We start from the raw sequence: 22074 nt of genomic DNA, 5'->3' as shown, positions 1-22074 counted from the left end.
TTCCTTTTTGCTTTTATTTTGCTATTGTTTTGTTATGACTTTAGTAGCTTGTTTTGTGATGTTCAGAGTTGATCTGTTTGTCACTAGTTTTATTATTGTCAACATTGTTGAGATTCACATGCTGATTCTTGATGTCTGTGTGTCTAAACATAACAACTTCTGTGCCCAAAATATTTTCTGAATTATTCATGTTCCTGTTGGATCTCAAACTGTAGAATCTCAAGGTGATTATACACTGAGCAACTTTTTGAGCAATATTGCCGTCACCGGGCAACCAAATGAGACACAGGGCCCATGACTGATCTAATTTATCCAGTTATAAATGTATTGCCCATTTTCAATGGGAAAGCGCCCAACAAACAATCACTCGGCAAGATTGCCCATTTGACATTGCAGATTGACATTGCTCAAAAAGTTGGCCTGTGTATCATCACCTTCAGGGCTAAAATCACCAATACTAAAATGAGACCAAGTATATAGTCAAAGATTTAGACTCTGAATGACATCAGGTCACTACATGATGATAATATCATCATCAAAACATATTGTGAGCAGGTCATGTTTTCTTTTGCAATAACAAATGTGCTTTATAAACACAATGTTGGAACAGTCACAGAAAAGGTAAGATTAAAAAATGAAAAGGGTCAAGAGCCCAACTAAAGCAAACACCGACCACCATAATAGTGACTTGAAACGAAGAATTCCATAAAACATTACCATCTAAACTTCTGTTTAATCTCAAAAACGTGTGTAGATGTATGACAGAAATAAAGTCAAACTGGTTACTAATACGTGCAATAATGTGTAATGGCTCAAAGTCAGTTGTAGTTCTTGTGTTTCTCTTTTTTCTGTTCTTTTTGTTTCTCTTTCCTTCAATGATTCTGCTTATTAACATTAGGTGTCATCACAAATGGCCAATCATCACTTAATTAATAACTTAATTATCTCATTAACCCTCTGGGCGCCACGGTCGAGTTTACTCAACAAGATGCGGCACTGAATAAAACGGCCGATTTTGTCAAATAGGGTGTCAAATTTCGTTCGACCTCCCCTCCACTAGTTGGCAGACATGTCATACTTCATCCCAGACTCAAAAAAAAGTCATGCTTCTATACAAAATCTTCGAGCTAGAGCGCATTGAATCAGTGCGAACAAAAGCGGAGCTAGTGTGCGAGTGAGCCATTTTATCAGAGCAATATTGTCAACGTCAGCGAGTATTTGCATTAGATTATTATTATTATTATTATCTAATGGCATCAATAAAGCTTACCCGCAATGAAGTGTTGGGTCTTCTATTCGCGGACCCTGATTCTGAAGGGGAATAACGTTATCTGCCTTCAGAAAATGACGGTGATTCTGAAAGTGAAAGTATAGCCCTACACCAAGCACAAACGGTGAATCCTTTGCCCAATATAACGTTAGATGGTCCTTTGCCCAATGTCAGTGGTGGGAACAATGTTTCCCGGGGTCGGAGTGTTCATCGCGAAGTTAGCAGGCGTGTTATGGGGAACGAGTTAGCAGTGTTGTGGGGAACGAGGCGGCCGCGGGAGATTTTTACCGCGCTAGCCATGGTGACCGCGTGCGTCTCCGCAATCGCGGCGACAGTATTGTGGTGGAGACTTTGTCTAATGCCACTGGGTATGTTAGACGAGGTCGAAGTATTCATAGGACAGTTAGGGGTCAACGTGGAGGCAGGGTGGGGAGTCGCAATGACAATGACAGTAGTCCGAGCTGTGCACATTCGGCGCGCGCGCGAGGCAGATCTGGCCGCGCCCGCGCGCGCTGCTGCTCGTAGCAGGAGAAGAGGCGGTGTAACACGGGGCAGAGGGGCTATTATGCATAGTCTATCGCAAGACCACACCATGAAACACTACAAGAAATGTCACCTGGATGGACAGGGAGTCATTATCTCTACAGCAAAAGCCCTGCAACAATTTTTTTTGTCTGCCATTTATTACACTGTTGATTTACTATCTATTTCCCTGACCATTTAGTAGTGTACAATATGTGTTCTTTTTTGTGTGTTCATGTCCTTGTGATGTGTGCGTCTTCGTCAGCTAAAAAATAAAAAATAAATAAATAAACATCAACAAAAACCACAAAAAACAAAAAAAACTAACATTGTCTCTCGTCTTGTCTCGTCATCTCACTCATGATCTGTGCCTTGCCGTGGAGAGTGAGCTTTTGAACTAAACAGGTCTTGTCTACTTGTGTTTGTGTGTCATATGAATAATATATATGTGCCCCATACACAGCAAAAAGTCCAGTGTTAAATTAACTCTCCTGGGAGTTTATATGGCTCCAGAGTCAGTGTTAAAATATGAGTGTTAAATTAACACTGAAGAGTGTTAAAGTTAATGAGCTCATTAAGTGATTAATTGAGTGATGATTGAGCATTATTGAAGACACCTGATGTTAGCAAGCAGAATCACCAAAGGAGAAAATCTATTTTTTTTTAAGACACCGTTATGGAGATCAGTGTTTGCTTTAGTTGGGCTCTTGACCCATAAACTGTAAACATTAGATTATCTTTGGCTGTTGTATCTGAGTTATAACTGCCAGATGAACAAAGAGAAAGTTGATCAGGTTTTGTTGGTTATGTTTTAACATAATCATAATTTCACTTGAATCACTGATCTCATTTAGAGTCTAATCTCTGACTTAAATGTATATTGTTGATTACAGCATCATTGTGCTTCTACAGCATAAGATCTTTTTTTTCTAACTAGTCTAAAGGATTTCTTAAAAGTTGTTCTGATAAAACAAAATCTTTCTTTTAGGCACACACAGACATCGAGAATCAGTGTATTGATCTCAACTATGGTGACAAACAGAATATTCATTTAGGAAAAGGAAATTAGTTAGACAATTCAGATCATAATTTATTCATACCGCAATGCATGATGGGAGCCATGAATGAGTTTTGATTGGTGGCACCCAGAATGCACTGTAACATGCTTTATTATTGTCACCATTGTTGAGATTCACAGGCTGATTATTGATGTCAGTGTGTCTAAATAAAGTAATTTTCTAAGTCTTTTTATCAGAACAATTTTTAAGAAATATTTTGGATTATGTTGATAATGAAAATCATTTGCTGTAGAATCACAGGCTGCTGTAATCAACAAGGTAAATCTGACTCTCTAAATGAGAGTTGATATTCAGGTCAAATTACGACTATCAAATCATAACCAACACCACCTGATCACCTTTTCGCTTTGTTCATCTGAGAGTTATAACTCAGATACAACAGCCAAACAAAATCTAAAGTTAATGCTTTAAGGGTCAAGAGCCCAACTAAAACAAACACTGATCACCATAACGGTATCTTAAAAAAAAATGATTTTCTCCTTTGGTGATTCTGCTTGCTAACATCAGGTGTCTTCAATAATGATCAATCATAACTCAATGAATCACTTAATGAGCTCATTAACTTTAACACTCTTGAGTGTTAATTTAACACTCATATTTTAACACTGACTCTGGAGCCATATAAACTCCCAGGAGAGTTAATTTAACACTGGACTTTTTGCTGTGTACATGGAATCAGAGTGCCTACTGTATGTAGTAAATGGAAAATCTCTACAGCAAAAGGCCAACCGCTACATGCATTCGGTTTGTTTCTACCATTTATTAGTAATGATTTACACAGTTTGTTTACTACTTACTATTTACCTGAGCATTCAGTATTGTGCAATATAGCATACAGAAGGTGAGGGACATTTTGGGGGGAAAGAAGTGCTGCATTTTATCATTTAAACATGTGACTTTTCATAAAAATTCTATAATCCAAGATGGCCGCCACCATATGACGTCATAATATGCAAATTAGATGGGAAAATGTAATCCCTACATAAACTTTGGGTCATCCTTAATATTTCTCTAATTTACAGAAAGTCTCTATCTTTTATCACTTTTAAGATATAGCCTTTTGAAATTAAGATGTCAAAATCGAACGTTTTAGGAAAAAAACTCTGGCGCCTAAAGGGTTAACTTATTGTAAGCCTAATTTGATTGTACAGACCATTTGCTTGATCTACGATCAAGTTAGGCTTAAGATGCTTTTGGGAAATCCCAGCTAGAAATGTTTTGTTCTAAAAACATTCTGAGAGCATTTCCATGAAGTTCTAATAATGTTTTCAGCGGGTAGTTTTATTTTGGTTCCCAGAATGTTCTCCTAAAACGTACACAGCAAAAACTCCAGTGATAAAAAGTTAATGAGATAATTAAGTGATTAATTGAGCGATGAGTGACCATTATTGAAGACACCTGATGTTAACAAGCAGAATCACTGAAGGAGAAAAGCACTATTTTAAGTCACCATTATGGTGATCAGTGTTTGTTTAGTTGGGCTCTTGACCCTTAAACTAATAACTTTAGATTTTGTTTGGCTGTTGTAACTGAGTTATAACTGACAGATGAACAAAGAGAAAAGATGATCAGACTTTGTTGATTATGTTTTGATATAATCATCATTTGAACTGAATCACAAAACTCATTTAGAGGCTAATCTCTGATTTAAATTTATATTGTTGATTAGATCATCAAGTGATTCTCTAACATAAGATCCAGAATTTTCTATTTATTCCAAAGAATTTCTTAAAAGTTGTTTTGATAAATAAATAAATAAATTGTTTAGGCACAAACAGACATGAAGAATGAGTGTATGAATCTCAACAATGGTGACAAACGAAATATTTAATTAGGAAAAGGAAATTACTAAGACAATTCAGATCATAATTTATTCATAACACAATGCATGATGGGAGCCATGAATGAGTTTTGATTGGTGGCACCCAGAATGCACTGCAACATGCTTTATTATTGTCACCATTGTTGAGATTCACAGGCTGAATCTTGATGTCTGTGTGTCTAAATAAAATCTTTTGAACAGAACTTTTAAGAAATATTTTGGATTCTATAGAAAATGCTACAAATTGTATGTTATAAAACCACCAGGCTGCTGCAATCAACACTCTCTATGCTTTAGTCCTTCGTTGTAAGTCGCTTTGGATAAAAGCATTTGCTAAATGACTAAGTGTAAATTACGTCAAAACATAATCAACACCATCTGACCAACTTTAATTTTTGTTCATCTGTTAGTTATAAATTATAACGCTAATCACCATAATGGTAACTTAAAATTAGATTTTCTCCTTTGGTGATTCTGCTTGTTAACACCAGGCGTCTTCAATAATGGTCAATCATCACACAATTAATAACTTAATTATCTCATTCATTTTAACACTCTTCAGTGTTCATTTAACACTCATATTTTAACACTTTAACCCTTTGAGTGTGGAGTCAAATAAATTCCCAGGAGAGTTAATTTAACACTGGAGTTTTTGCTGTGAGAAAAAATGTCGTTTTAACGAAATAACATCACGTTATTACGACATAAGATCTCGTTATTACGACATAATTGAGTGGAAAAAAATAATATGTATGTGGCAGCAATGCATCACTGTAATCTCCTATATCATCTTGTGAAAAAAAACCCACATAAAACACTTCAGTTTAATATTTACTCGCCTTATCAGTTATTGACTTCGCATAACATTTTTCTATGAACTTTCACTAATATTTCAGTTAAATTAACTTCTTTCGTTTATTAAATCTGACTGTTACATTTTACAGTATATTACTGTTTTTCCTTGATTTTATGGTAATCTATTCTACAGTCCCTAGAAATCTTTTTCTACAGTTTTATGCCGTAAATTAATTTACAGTTGAATACCTTTAAATTACGCTTCACTCTGTTTTTATTTTTTATATGACACATTTAACCCTATTAAACCCACTGCAAAATCTTCAGTTTTAAATGAACACTTGTGTGTCCACACTAGGGCTGGGCGATATATCGCATGACATTGTTAGGCGCATCTCATCAGTAAAGCCGGTTCCTTGATTAGTAGTAAATCGCCATCACCTGCTTTCAGATGGAGCGGCATTTACTACACAGCAAAAACTCCAGTGTTAAATTAACACTCCTGGGAGTGTATATGAGTCCACACTTATGAGTGTTAATTAACACTCAAGAGTGTTAAAGTTAATGAGATAATTAAGTGATTAATTAGGTGATGATTGAGCATTATTGAAGACACCTGATTTTAACAAGCAGAATCACTGGTGATAAGTGTTTGCTTTAGTTGGGCTCTTGACCCTTATACATTCACTTTAAATTTTGTTTGTCTGCTGTTATTGATTTATAACAGTCAAATGAACAAAGAAAAGTGTGATCTGTGTTGGTTGTGTTTTGACATAATCATGCTGTGATCTGAAAAATGAAACTTATTGAGATAGTTTGGTTTAACTTGTTAATTACAGCAGCTCTGTGATTCTACAGCCTATGATTTTCAGTATTTTTCATATAATCCAAAATATTTAATAAACATTGTTCTGATCAAAACACTATTTATTTAGAAACACAGACATCAATAATCAGCCTGTGAATCTCAACAATGGTGACAATAATAAAGCATGTTGCAGTGGCTGCCACCAATCACAACTCATTAATGGCTCCTATCATGCATTGTGGTATGAATAAATTATGATCTGAATTGTCTATGTAATTTACTTTTCCTAATTTAATATTCTGCTCGTCACCATTGTTGAGATGCATTGACTGAATCTTGATGTCTGTGTGTACCTAAAAGAAAGATTTTTTTTTTAAACAACTTTTAAGAAATCCTTTATATTATATCAGAAATTCTGGGCATTTATGCAGATTCATAGTTATGCTGTAACCAACAACATAAATCGAAGTCAGAAAGAAGGATTTTAATGAGTTCAGTGATCAAGTTCAAATGATGATTGTCATAACATAACCAACACCATCAGATCACTTTTTTCTTTGTTCAACTGGTGATTATAATTCAGAAACAACAGACAAACAAAATCTAAAGTTAATAATATATGGGTCAAGAGTCCAACTAAAGCAATCATTGATCGTCATAATGGTAACTTACAATTTGTGATTTTCTCCTTCAGTGATTCTGCTTGTTAACATCAGGTATCTTCAATAATGTTCAATCATCACTAAATTAATCACTTAATTATCTCATTAACTTCAACACTCTTGAGTAGGGCTGTGCGATATATATCGTGAGATTGTTATGCGCATCTCGTCAGTAAAGCCGGTTCCTTGATTAGTAGTAAATCACCATCACCTGCTTTCAGATGGAGCGGCATTTACTACAAAGAGCCGTAGTTCACTGACAAGCTGAGCCATATCGCATTAATATCGCGGACGTATCGCCAGCGATAATTAATGCGATATGGCTCAGCTTGTCAGTTAACTACGGCTCTTTGTACACAGCAAAAACTCCAGTTTTAAATTAACACTCCTGGGAGTGTATGAGTCCACACTCAAGAGTGTTTAAGTTAATGAGATAATTAAGTGATTAATTTAGTGATGATTGAGCATTATTGAAGACACCTGATGTTAACAAGCAGAATCACTGAAGGAGAAAATCTCAAATTGTAAGTTACCGTTATGACGATCAATGGTTGCTTTAGTTGGACTCTTGACCCATATATTATCAACTTTAGATTTTGTTTGTCTGTTGTTTCTGAATTATAATCACCAGTTGAACAAAGAAAAAAGTGATCTGATGGTGTTGGTTATGTTATGACAATCATCATTTGAACTTGATCACTGAACTCATTAAAATCCTTCTTTCTGACTTCGATTTATGTTGTTGGTTAGTGAATCTGCATAAATGCCCAGCATTTTTGATATAATATAAAGGATTTCTTAAAAGTTGTTTAAAAAAAAAAATCATTCTTTTAGGCACACACAGATATCAAGATTCAGTCTATGCATCTCAACAATGGTGACGAGCAGAATATTCAATTAGGAAAAGTAAATTACATAGACAATTCAGATCATAATTTATTCATACCGCAATGCATGATGGGAGCCATTAATGAGTTGTGATTGGTGGCAGCCACTGCAGCATGCTTTATTATTGTCACCATTGTTGAGATTCACAGGCTGATTATTGATGTCTGTGTTTTAAATGAATTTTCCTGAATGTCTTTTGATCAGAACAATGTTTAATAAATATTTAGAATTATAAGTAAAATACTAATAATCATAGGCTGAAGATTCACTAAACTGCTGCTAACAAGTTAAACCAAACTATCTCAATAAGTTTCCTTTTTCAGATCACAGCATGATTATGTCAAAACATAACCAACACTATAAAATAACATTTTACTTTATTCATTTAACTGTTATAAATCAATAACAGCAGACAAACAACAGTAAATATTAAAGGGTAACTAAACCCTAAACCAACTTTTTTTAGTTAATGATATGTAAGAACGGGGCTTTATTAGTGCTGTTCATTGATTCGAGTAGCTTTTTTGACATTTGGGTATAAAGTGTTTTAATTCTACAATATATGGTGTAAAAACGTCTGAGTGCTGCCCTCTTAAGGTTGAACGGTGGCTACTGCAGTTGAATTTTCCTATTGGATGTTGCGGTACTGCGTGAGCTAAAAGGTACTGCGTGACGTAAGCAGGTTCCAGCTCACCACGCCCTCCCTTGGTACGAGCTCACCACGCCCTTGGATGAGCTAGCGTAGATCTGTATTTAGTACAGTGGTAGGTGTAGTGTTGCTGGATGCAACAGCACTGCTGGACTGCATAGCTTTCCAGCAGACTTGGAAATTAGGCGCCAGTGGTTGCATGCACTTGGCCTGGAAGACCGTGAGTGTAAAACCTGCATTTTACGCTGAATTGCTTTCCCAACGCAATAGAGGTGGAAATGGGCTTCTCCACACAGCTTGCGCTGAACAGCGACGCAGTGCCAAACGCTGCTCCTCGATCCTGCATGGACTCCACCACCGCAGCGGCGTCTTGATGTGAGTGATCATATATTTTAATCACAATTTATGGTTAGGCTAAAGTTAATCCTCTGGGGTCGACAAACGCGTCGGCGCATTTTGCTGGGTTTTTTCACATAGCGGCAAAATATGAATATGCCTATAGAGAGCGCGCTCTATTGACATCAACTCGATAAAACTCATCAGATGCATATTTACGTCGTCTTGCGACCCTGTGAGCAAACTATCCATTTTAGACAGTCTGAAAGCAGGGACTCTCAGGGGCACGCCCTTCCGCTCACGGTTCGTCCCCTCTATCTCCTCCGTTGGGGTCTGCCCACTTTTCTAGCATTTTTCAAATATTGCCAGTGGGTGGAGTCAGGCTCTGACCAGGGGTTTAGTTACCCTTTAAAGTAAACATATAATGGTCTAGAGCCCAACTAAAGCAAACACCCATCACCTTAATGGTAACTTACAAATTGTGATTTTCTTCTTCAGTGATTCTGCTAAATTAATCACTTAATTATCTCCTCAGCCCTAAATGCCGCTCCATCTGAAAGCAGGTGATGGCGATTTATTACTAATCAAGGAACCGGCTTTACTGACGAGATGCGCATAACAATCTCACGATATATATCGCACAGCCCTACTCAAGAGTATCACTGAAGAAGAAAATCACAAATTGTAAGTTACCATTAAGGTGATGGGTGTTTGCTTTAGTTGGGCTCTAGACCATTATATGTTTACTTTAATATTTACTGTTGTTTGTCTGCTGTTATTGATTTATAACAGTTAAGTGAACAAAGTAAAATGTTATCTTATAGTGTTGGTTATGTTTTGACATAATCATGCTGTGATCTGAAAAAGGAAACTTATTGAGATAGTTTGGTTTAACTTGTTAGCAGCAGTTTAGTGATTCTTCAGCCTATGATTATCAGTACTTTACTTATAATTCTAAATATTTAATAAACATTGTTCTGATCAAAAGACATTCGGATAAATTCATTTAAAACACAGACATCAATAATCAGCCTGTGAATCTCAACAATGGTGACAATAATAAAGCATGTTGCAGTGGCTGCCACCAATCACAACTCATTAATGGCTCCCATCATGCATTGCAGTATGAATAAATTATGATCTGAATTGTCTATGTAATTTACTTTTCCTAATTGAATATTCTGCTCCTCACCATTGTTGAGATGCATAGACTGAATCTTGACATCTGTATGTGCCTAAAAGAATGATTTTTTTTTTAAGCAACTTTTAAGAAATCCTTTATATTATATCAAAAATGCTGGGCATTTATGCAGATTCACTAACCAACAATATAAATCGAAGTCAGAAAGAAGGATTTTAATGAGTTCAGTGATCAAGTTCAAATGATGATTGTCATAATATAACCTACACCATCAGATCACTTTTTTTTCTTTGTTTATCTGTCAGTTATAACTCAGATACAGCAGCCAAATAAAATATAAAGTAAACATATAATGGTCTAGAGCCCAACTAAAGCAAACACCCATCACCTTAATGGTAACTTACAATTTGTGATTTTCTCCTTCAGTGATTCTGCTTGTTAACATCAGGTGTCTTCAATAATGCTCAATCATCACTAAATTAATCACTTAATTATCTCATTAACTTAAACACTCGAGTGTGGACTCATACACTCCCAGGAGTGTTAATTTAACACTGGAGTTGTTGCTGTGTACAAAGAGCCGTAGTTAACTGACAAGCTGAGCCATATCGCATTAATTATCGCTGGCGATACGTCTGCGATATTAATGCGATATGGCTCAGCTTGTCAGTGAACTACGGCTCTTTGTAGTAAATGCCGCTCCATCTGAAAGCAGGTGATGGCGATTTACTACTAATCAAGGAACCGGCTTTACTGACGAGATGCGCATAACAATCTCACGATATATATCGCACAGCCCTACTCTTGAGTGTTCATATACACTCCCAGGAGTGTTAATTTAACACTGGAGTTTTTGCTGTGTACAAAGAGCCGTAGTTAAATGACAAGCTGAGCCATATCGCATTAATTATCGCTGGCGATACGTCCGCGATATTAATGCGATATGGCTCAGCTTGTCAGTTAACTACGGCTCTTTGTAGTAAATGCCGCTCCATCTGAAAGCAGGTGATGGCGATTTACTACTAATCAAGGAACCGGCTTTACTGACGAGATGCGCATAACAATATCGCGATTTAAATCGCCCAGCCCTACTACAGAGTGTAGGAGTAACACTGATGCAGTGTTGAAGTTAATGATATAATTCAGTGATTAATTAACTGATGATTGAGAATTAGTGATGAACACCTGGGCTGCGTTCAGCCCCGACAAAACGTTGTACAACGTTTTTTAAACAGAAACGGTGATGCGTTGAACACACTGTTCTGATGACGCAAGAGTTGCAACTATGGCAGCTGAGAAGGCCATTCTTTGTGTTCTTTGTGAAGAATTTTCGGAGCATGATGAAGTCGGTATAAATATGTGTTTAATACTACAAAATATGCCTGATGTTACAGTTACTGCACTTGCCGCCCAGAACAAAAGAGAACATCCCAATCGAGTGAAGGCTGAAACTGAAATAGAAGCACACATCTAATTCAGACTAAAACACATCTATTTAGCCTCACATACTGACTTTATTTGTAGTTCATACTGTTTTAATACCCTGTATTTTCTTTCTCATTTTTAGGAAAAGCACTTAATTACCATTGTTTATTTCTATACCAAATTTCATACACTTGCAATGAAGCTAAAAATAGAAACTACATCATTATGTTGATATCCTATATTTTTACAATAAAACTTACGACAAACATGCCTTCTAATATCCTCAGTTGTGAATATGAATATGTGAATATGAATCGCGTATACCGAGCTGCATCGAACACATTTGTAAATTACTTTCCTTGAACCCATTGTGCGAGTTCACTTTAATACCGCGTGCTTTATATACATGTTGCTGCTGATTGGACTGCAGTTCTGACACACCCACCAAACAGGAGAAAACATATCTCAAACCCCGTTGCACACCAGTGCACGCCGTTTCCAAGAAACATGACGTTCAACCCAGAAACCGTAGCAAAACGTTGCGCACCGTTTTGAACTTGAACGTGCCCCTGATGTTAACAAGCAGAATCACTGAAGGACAGAGGAACAAGAAGAAGATAAAAAAACGAAACACAAGAACTACAAATGACTTCAGCCACAGAAGACATTAAATCTCTCAAGATCTCATCAGAGGAGGATTAAACAACTCCAAAAAATATAATTATTATTAATAATAATTTAATTAGATGTTACCATTATGGAGATCAGTGTTTGCTTTAGTTAGGCTCCTACAGACAGATTCACAGCTGTTATTGTTTTGCTGCTTTTACAGGTGTGCTGTATAAAATTGTAAAATTGCCAGTAAGTTGTTGTAAATTTCACAGCAATTTTTTTTTTACAGTGTGGGGTTTTTGCTGTGTACAGTCACTTCTTATTTGTGTAAATATCAATAACATTTCGATGACTAACTAAGAGCAATAGTCGACATTTGATTTTCTGTGTGTTTGTGTATGTCTGACAAGAGTATGAAATGAAGAAGGATAAATGTTTAAACATGAAATTCTCTTTCATGCGTGCTTGGAGAACATATTCTCTGTGTTTCTGAATGTCTCAAACACAGGGCAGATGTCAGATGCTACAACCTGCAATTCAACACAACATGGTGACGCTAAAATTAAACTTTGGAAACATCTCGGCTTAGAAGACAATAACACTCATAATGAAAGAATGTGGCCCCTGATTTACAACTACGACCCCTACTATGGCAACAAGCGTGCAGACATTCATGTGGACATATATGTGACCTCCATCACCAATGTGGTATGAGTCCAGCATGATTTATCTTCTCATTCAAGTCATCATGGGATGTCAAGTAGTTGTAGTATCATCTCTCAACACATCTTTTTATCTGCAGGATGAAAAAGCCCAAAGTCTCTCAACACAGGTCAAAATGATAACTGTAAGTGTTTTAAAAACCTATTTTATTCTTATTTCACAAAGTTTTACTCAATTTACAGAATATTGTAACATGATCAGAGGTTTTATTTAATTTTCAAGCATACATTATCTGTCTTATAATTATTCTGAACTTCATTTAACTTTCCAGGCGTGGCCAAATTTGAGAATGAAGTGGAACCCAGGCGATTTTTGTAAAATTACAACATTTGCAGCCCCCAAAAATATGTTTTGGACTCCAGACATTGGCATAATGGAAAGGTATATATATATAAGGATTTAAAGGCTTTGTTTCACTGTTAACTAGGGCTGGGCGATATATATCGTGAGATTGTTATGCGCATCTCGTCAGTAAAGCCGGTTCCTTGATTAGTAGTAAACCGCCATCACCTGCTTTCAGATGAAGCGGCATTTAGGGCTGAGGAGATAATTAAGAGATTAATTTAGTGATGATTGAGCATTATTGAAGACAACTGATGTTAACAAGCAGAATCACTGAAGAAGAAAATCACAAATTGTAAGTTACCATTAAGGTGATGGGTGTTTGCTTTAGTTGGGCTCTAGACCATTATATGTTTACTTTAATATTTAATGTTGATTGTCTGCTGTTATTGATTTATAACAGTTAAATGAACAAAGTAAAATGTTATCTTATAGTGTTGGTTATGTTTTGACATAATCATGCTGTGATCTGAAGAAGGAAACTTATTGAGATAGTTTGGTTTAACTTGTTAGCAGCAGTTTAGTGATTCTTCAGCCTATGATTATCAGTACTTTACTTATAATTCAAAATTATAATTTAATAATATAAAATTTAATAAACATTGTTCTGATCAAAAGACATTCAGGAAAATTCATTTAAAACACAGACATCAATAATCAGCCTGTGAATCTCAACAATGGTGACAATAATAAAGCATGTTGCAGTGGCTGCCACCAATCACAACTCATTAATGGCTCCCATCATGCATTGCAGTATGAATAAATTATGATCTGAATTGTCTATGTAATTTACTTTTCCTAATTGAATATTCTGCTCCTCACCGTTGTTGAGATGCATAGACTGAATCTTGACATCTGTGTGTGCCTAAAAGAGTGATTTTTTTTTTTTTTTTTTTTTTAAACAACTTTTAAGAAATCCTTTATATTATATCAAAAATTCTGGGCATTTATGCAGATTCACTAACCAACAACATAAATCGAAGTCAGAAAGAAGGATTTTAATGAGTTCAGTGATCAAGTTCAAATGATGATTGTCATAACATAACCAACACCATCAGATCACTTTTTTCTTTGTTCAACTGGTGATTATAATTCAGAAACAACAGACAAACAAAATCTAAAGTTAATAATATATGGGTCAAGAGTCCAACTAAAGCAACCATTGATCGTCATAACGGTAACTTACAATTTGTGATTTTCTCCTTCAGTGATTCTGCTTGTTAACATCAGGTGTCTTCAATAATGTTCAATCATCACTAAATTAATCACTTAATTATCTCATTAACTTAAACACTCTTGAGTGTGGACTCATACACTCCCAGGAGTGTTAATTTAACACTGGAGTTTTCGCTGTATACAAAGAGCCGTAGTTAACTGACAAGCTGAGCCATATCGCATTAATTATCGCTGGCGATACGTCCGCGATATTAATGCGATATGGCTCAGCTTGTCAGTTAACTACGGATCTTTGTAGTAAATGCCGCTCCATCTGAAAGCAGGTGATGGCGATTTACTACTAATCAAGGAACCGGCTTTACTGACGAGATGCGCATATCAATATCGCGATATATATCGCCCAGCCCTACTGTTAACCCTTGCTGTAAAAAACAAAAGTCAAATTCTGACAGTATCACACCATTTTCCATTAAAACAGTAATACACAAAACAATGCATTATAGGTAATATTTGTTGTTTTGGAGAAAATAGCCTACAGGAATATACTGTGAATTAACAGCGCTCAAAGTCGACACTCAGAGGCTGTTTTCCCAATCACACCCTATACCCTCATTCACTATTACCTACATTAGTTCACTTCACTCATATAGTCCACCTGACAGAGTGAATGAAAAGACAGAGAAACAAGAACTACAACTGACTTCCAGCTACACTGAGTGTGAAACCAGTTTACAAACCAGTTAAACATTATTTCTTTCATACATGTACAAAAGTACTTGTTGAGAATTAACGGAGATTTAGTTTGTGATGTTTTATTGAAAATAATAAAGTTTGTAGTCTTACAAGTTTACAAAATGTAAGAACAGATCATATATGAAACCCCCATCAGGTTCAGCATCTCACTCTACAACACTTTTAAATTAATGATAAAAAATCAATTTTTAAACTTCCTTTCTAAAAACACTTTTGATCTGCTTTATACAAGGTAAATTGTTCCAGGCTATAGCACTAGTATAAAGAAATTCATCAAACTCAGTGCATCAAAGTCAGTGCTACTTCTTCACTATAAAAATGAATACGCTATGGAATGACTATCTTAAATCTTAAAAACGCTCCACCGTCGCGTTCTTGTCTAAACGGTAAAAACGCAAAAGTCTGCTAGACAGTGAAGGCACCGATCAGTGCTTCACATTGCCACCTAGCCGCCTGGAGTGCACACTACATTGAATTTCACACACTTTTTGCGTCACCATATTCACGCAGATTTCCCCCACATAACGCTCGTCTAAACGCAGAATAAAAAGTGATCACTTTTGCGTTTTCTCTTCAGATCGTTTCCGTGTAAACGTAGCCTGAGTCTACACTCAAAAGTGTAAAGTGTTAAAATATGAGTGTTAAATTAACACTCATGAGTGTTAAAGTTAATGAGATAATTAAGTGATTAGTTTTGTGATGATTGAGCATTATTGAAGACATCTGATGTTAACAAGCAGAATCACTGAAGGAGAAAATCACAAATTGTAAGTTACCATTATGGTGATCAGTGTTTGCTTTAGTTGGGCTCTTGACCCTTATATGTTTACTTTAAATGTTGTTTGTCTGCTGTTATTGTTTTATAACAGTCAGATGAACAAAGAGACAATGTGATCTGATGGTGTTGGTTATGTTTTGACATAATCATGTTGTGATCTGAAAAACTTGGTTTAACTTGTTAATTACAGCAGCTCTGTGATTCTACAGCATATGATTTTTAGTGTTTTTCATATAATCCAAAATATTTAATAAACATTTTTCTGATCAAAAGACTTTCAAATGAATTTATTTAGAAACACATACATCAATAATCAGCCTGTGAATCTCAACAATGGTGACAATAATAAAGCATGTTGCGGTGGCTGCCACCAATCACAACTCATTAATGGCTCCCATCATGCATTGCGGTATGAATAAATTATGATCTGAATTGTCTATGTAATTTACTTTTCCTAATTGAATATTCTGCTCCTCACCATTGTTGAGATGCATAGACTGAATCTTGATGTCTGTATGTGCCTAAAAGAAAGATTTTTTTTTTATTTTTCAAAACAACTTTTAAGAAATCCTTTGTATTATATTTAAAATTCTGGATATTTATGCAGAATCACAGTTATGCTGTAAACAACAACATAAATCTAAGTCAGAAATAAGGATCTTAATGAGTTCAGTGATCAAGTTCAAATGATGATTGTCATAATATAACCAACAACATCAGATCACTTTTTTTCTTTGTTCATCTGACTGTTATAAAACAATAACAGCAGACAAGCAAAATCTAGAGTAAACATATAAGGGTCAAGAGCCCAACTAAAGCAAACACTGATCACCATAATGGTGGCTTACAATTTGTGATTTTCTCCTTCAGTGATTCTGCTTGTTAAAGGGATAGTTCACTTTGAAATTAATTTTTGGTATGTTTTAGCTTACCTCAAGGGCATCCAAGATGTAGGTGTCTTTTTCTCCGCAGTAGTTTCAATTTTGATATTTTTAGGTCAAACCGTTCTTGTCTGTCAGTCATATAATGCAGGTCTATGGTCACGGTCTCAAAGAGCGTGCACAGAGTCCAAATTAAAACAATTCCCCATCGTCTAAATTAAACAATTCCCCATCGTAAGTACACATTGATGGCCTAAGACACGAAACAAGCTGTTTTTGTGAGAAAACGAACAGTATTTATATCGTTTTTAGCTCTTATAAACAGCCATGTCCAAGTGATCTGAGGGCGCGAGTGCATCCTGCTGTGTGATGTGTACGCAGACTGGTGCATAGATGTATACACTAGATGTCGCCTTAAAGACATTCGTTCCAATGAACTGCCGTAGACAAGGCGACATCTAGTGTATATATCTATGCACCAGTCTGCGTACACGTCACACACCAGGATGCGCGCGCGCCCTCAGATCACTTGGACATGGCTGTGTTCAAGAGATAACAACAATATAAATACTGTTCGTTTTCTCACACAAACCGCTCGTTTCGTGTCTTAGGCCATCAATGTGTACTTACGATGGGGAATTGTTTAATTTGGACGATGGGGAATTGTTTTAATTTGGACTCTGTGCATGCTCTTTGAGACAGTATCCATAGACCTGCATTATATGACTGACAGACAAGAACGGTTTGACCTAAAAATATCAAAATTTAAACTACTGCGGAAAAAAAGACACCTACATCTTGGATGCCCTTGAGGTAAGCTAAAACATACCAAAATTTTATTTCAAAGTGAACTATCCCTTTAACATCAGGTGTCTTCAATAATGCTCAATCATCACTCAATTAATCACTTAATTATCTCATTAACTTTAACACTCATATTTTAACACTTTACACTCTTGAGTGTGGACTCATATACACTCCCAGGAGTGTTCATTTAACACTGGAGTTTTTGCTGTGCAGGAGCAGTCCGCCCAAGTGCTGTCATTCCACGCTGCATGTGGGCCAGATCAGCATTCCATGTGTGCCAGACGCGGGCCAGATCTGGGCCAAAACAATGTTGCTATGTGGGAATTACTTTTGCATTTACATTTGATTCGAATAATTGCTTTCTCCAATCATCATGTCTTTAATAATCAGTACTAATTTATATTTTATCCATTCAGCATCAAGACAGAGTATGGAACAAAGGAGTCTCCATATGTGCTGTTGATCAGTAATGGCTATATGCTCTCATCTGATGTTTTATCTCTGACCACGGCCTGTAAGATGGATCTCTACAGGTTTCCCTTCGACACCCAAAACTGCAATATAACACTTCAGTCTACAGTGTATTCAGGTACATCTGACAAACAAACACAAGATAACATGCACAGCAAAATCTCCAGTGTTAAATCAACACTGCTCAGTGTTTATATAATCCACTCTCAGAGTGCTATAAGTAACACTGAAGCAGTGTTAAAGTTAATGAGATAATTAAGTGATTAATTGAGTGATGATTGAGCATTATTGAAGACACCTGATGTTAACAAGCAGAATCACTGAAGGAGAAAAATTGACCCTTAGTTTTTTAACTTTAGATTTAATTTGGCTTTAGTTTTTAGTAACTGAGTTATAACTGCTCAGATGACCAAATAGAAAATGTGATCTGATAGTGTTGGTTATGTTTTAACATAATCATTTTTTGACCTGAATCACTGAACTCATTTAGAGCCTGATCTCTTGAGTTAGATTTACTTTATTGATCATAGCAGCACTGGCCTTGTACAGTATAATAATTTTAGCATTTTCAACGTAATCCAAAGGATTTCTCAAGTTATTCTGATGATGATGATGATAATAATAATAAATAATAATAATAATAAAAAAAATAAATAAAAAAAAATCATTCCTTCATGCACACACAGACATCATGATTCAGCGTATGAATCTCAGCAATGGCGATAAACAGCATATTCAGATAAACAGATCAACTCTGACCATTAGAAAACAAGTGACTAAAAAGTCACATAAAACCAGTAGAAATCAAATAAAATAGTAAAAATAAAGGAAATTAACAAGAAAATTAACCGTATTATTTATTCACGCAGCAATGCATGGTGGGAGCCATGAATGAGTTTTGATTGGTACCCAGAATGCACTGCAACATGCTTTATAATTGTCACCATTGTTGAGATTCACAGGCTGATTATTGATGTCTGTGTGTCTATACGAAGTAGAAAAAAACCTCAGGATACAGCCCTCAGGATATGTTCAGAAGCAATGAGAACTTCTCCTATATCAGCGCTTCAGGTTGAAGTAGATGAAATGCCATTTGAGTTGAGGCGACTGCAAATATCATTGTCATATTATGTTAATTTAAAGGGGCATATGGAAGACCATCCAACTAAAAGTGTCCTCATTTCAACATGGGAGCAGGCAAAAAGTAAAAGAGAGTCGTTTAGTGCAAGCATACATGAAAAGGTAAAGCAAGCAGCTGTAGAAAATTTCGCATTTAGTCCATCTGTAGTCTATCCACCGCACCCACCGTGGATGCTACTGGTTCCAGATGCTGATATAACTTTGCATGAAAAGATTAAAATAGTGGACAAATGGCTATGAGATATGTGGATAACTATTATGGGTACGTGCAAATCTTTACTGATGGGTCAAAGCAACTGGATACAGGGAAAGTGGCAATTGCAGTGATACCAGAGTTTGATATTAAGTTTTCTGCAAGAGTTTCGGATCATTTGTCAGTGTACTCAGCAGAGCTGATAGCAATTGTGATGGCGTTACAGTGAGTAGAACAAATTAAACCACTAAGAGTAGTTGTATGTTCAGATTCGTTGTCAGCCTTAGAAAATTTTAAATTAGGTAACTCAAGTGAAAGGTATGATATTGTGTGTGAGATATTGACTTTGCTTTATGGTATTCAAAATGGGGGGACGCATGTAAAGTTTGTTTGGGTTCCGGCTAGTGGTGGGCCGTTATCGGCGTTAACGTGCTGCGTTAACGCGAGACTCTTATCGGGCAATAAAAAAAAATATCGCCGTTAATCTATTCTCCAAGTTGGGTTGGGAGCTGATTCTATACTACACAAGCTATGATGACGCAATCTACCCGCGGCCGCGAGGTACACCCGGCTGCAACACATATTCGTCGTCATCTTAAGTAAACACGGCTGAAAGTGAAACTGGTGAAAAAGATCGGTGCAACATCCATTATTTGGACTTGGTTCGGATTTAAGCCGTCCGACAAACAGCAGCAAACTATAGACAGAGTGTGTGGGGTAACAGTTCGGTAAGTTAACACACGACTAATCCTTTCTACCACCTCAAATTCAAAACGAAACATCACTGAATACCAGCGCACGCGTATTATTCCCATTCCAATATATCTTAGTGGTGTAGCACATAATCTCTGTCTGCGCCCGATTTTAAGAATCGTTGTTGTGTTTCCTTTTAACTGAAAAGACATCAGTTAGACAATATTCTAATTTTAAATGTGGGGTTTCATAAGCTCCAAGCCATAATAAACATTAGACCTACTTAAGTCTCTGCAGCTAGTGTACTTAAATTTTATTTATCTGCAAAATTATGTTGTATACTTACAGTTTTGCACAATATATGTTCTAAAAACTACATACACCATACATTTAGCAGTTGTTTAGCAGGGTCTGTGTAACCTGTTCTGAAATGGTTTTATTATATCGTTATCGCAAGAGGCTGCAATGTATATCACAATATAGATTTTAGGCCATATCGCCCATCCCTAATTGATAGCCTATAGTAGTTGATAATAACAAAGGCCTACCTAATGTTGCCTACGGACGTTAACAGTACAGTAGTAACCGTTTACAGTCTATGAGTAGAACAGCTTTCTCAAGCAGTTTGTGATGCATTTTGGAAACAGGAGATGAGCCCCTGGACTAATGCGCCTCCTGGCTTGAGAAACCCGTTCTCAAAGACTTACTTTTATAGTCATTATTTGGATAGCACACATATTCTTGAATGCCTTCGGCAGAATTCAAATGAGCCATTTTAATCTAGATTAATCTAGATTAATTTCAAAATTAATCTAGATTAAAAAAATTAATCTATGCCCACCTCTAGTTCCGGCTCATGTAGGTATGGCTGGTAATGAGTTGGCAGACAAGTTTGCTAAACAGGCTTTGAAAGCCACAAATGTGTCTATTCAGTGTAAAATATCAAAATCAGAGGCTAAGGCAATGATTAAAAAAACATGTTAAAAAGTTGTGGCAAGATAAATGGGATAGGGGAGATAAAGGGAGGGATTTTTACATTGTAAATCCTGAGGTTGGTCTGGGGCGTCTGGTAATAAGGTGTCGAAGAGAAGAGGAAATTTTTACAAGAATGAGAATAGGGCACACCGGACTAAACAAAACATTACAGCTAATAGGAAAACATAATTCAGGAAACTGCGAGATTTGTAATGTGCCAGAAACAGTGGAACATGTCTTTATGATGTGTAGAAAATTTAATAGAGAAAGGATTTTAATTAAAAGGAAAATAGAGGACAGTGGGGAAAGGTTTATTTTTAGAGATATTTTGTCTAAGGCTTCCGACCATAGAGTAATAAAATATATGTTTGAATTTTTAAAGAACACTGGACTCATTGACAGAGTATAGGTAAAAAAAAAAAATTATGTATTTATTTACTTATTTATTTTTTTATTTTTTTGTATCTTACAGGCTACATTATTCCCAAAGATGTAAGCCATAGTGATGATCAGGCACAATTTATCTGGAGGGTGGCGGTAGTGCGCTAAGTTAGTCCGCATCCGCCGTTAAGCAGTCAAAGAAGAAGAAGAAGAAGAAGAAGTAGAAAAAAAACTGAATTCAGAAAAACTTGAAGAAATCCATTGGATTACTCGGAAATATAATATATTCAACGAAATAAGCTTAACTCAGATATCAGGCTTCTAAATGAGTTTAGTGATTCAAGGTAAAGGGATGGTTTGGAGTAAAATCAACCTAGGGTCATTAGCACCATGACCTCGTAACAAACACCCCCCCAACCCCCATCCCCCATCCCCCATCCCCATGCTACTGCTACTGCTACTGTCTCATGCTACTGCTAACCCGCACATCGAGGTCACTTCTGTTATTTGGGAAAAGCGCGTAAAAGTCCTGGCAGAAAGCGATACATAAGGATGCAGTGTAAATTTGTGATTTTCTCATTTAGTGATTCTGTTTGTTTACATCAGGTGTCTTAATGCTCAATCATCACTCAATTAATCACTTAATTATCGCAATAACTTTAACACTACTTCAGTGTTACTTATAATACTTTGAGTGTGTGGATTATATGAACACTGAGCTGGATTTTGCTGCATGGTTTAGTCTTCTAAAC

General features: G+C 36.2%; 1 protein-coding gene across 1 annotated transcript in view; it reads left to right on the top strand.

The window, feature by feature from the left end:
• The window catches only part of LOC307171758 (5-hydroxytryptamine receptor 3A-like), a gene marked incomplete at its 3' end in the record, with an annotated part of 430256 nt that overhangs the window by 8785 nt on the left and 399397 nt on the right, over positions 1–22074 (top strand). Inside the window, exons 2-5 of the mRNA XM_079893566.1 lie at positions 12518–12717; positions 12812–12856; positions 13004–13113; positions 17886–18058. Of these exons, the coding sequence (XP_079749692.1) occupies positions 12518–12717; positions 12812–12856; positions 13004–13113; positions 17886–18058 (528 nt within the window). The remainder of the gene's footprint in view (positions 1–12517; positions 12718–12811; positions 12857–13003; positions 13114–17885; positions 18059–22074) is intronic.

Source organism: Squalius cephalus, assembly GCF_949319135.1.
Source record: "Squalius cephalus genome assembly, chromosome: 1".
Lineage (NCBI taxonomy): Eukaryota > Metazoa > Chordata > Actinopteri > Cypriniformes > Leuciscidae > Squalius > Squalius cephalus.
The sequence above is the reverse complement of the archived record's forward strand: the minus strand, read 5'-3'. Positions and strand labels throughout refer to the sequence as shown.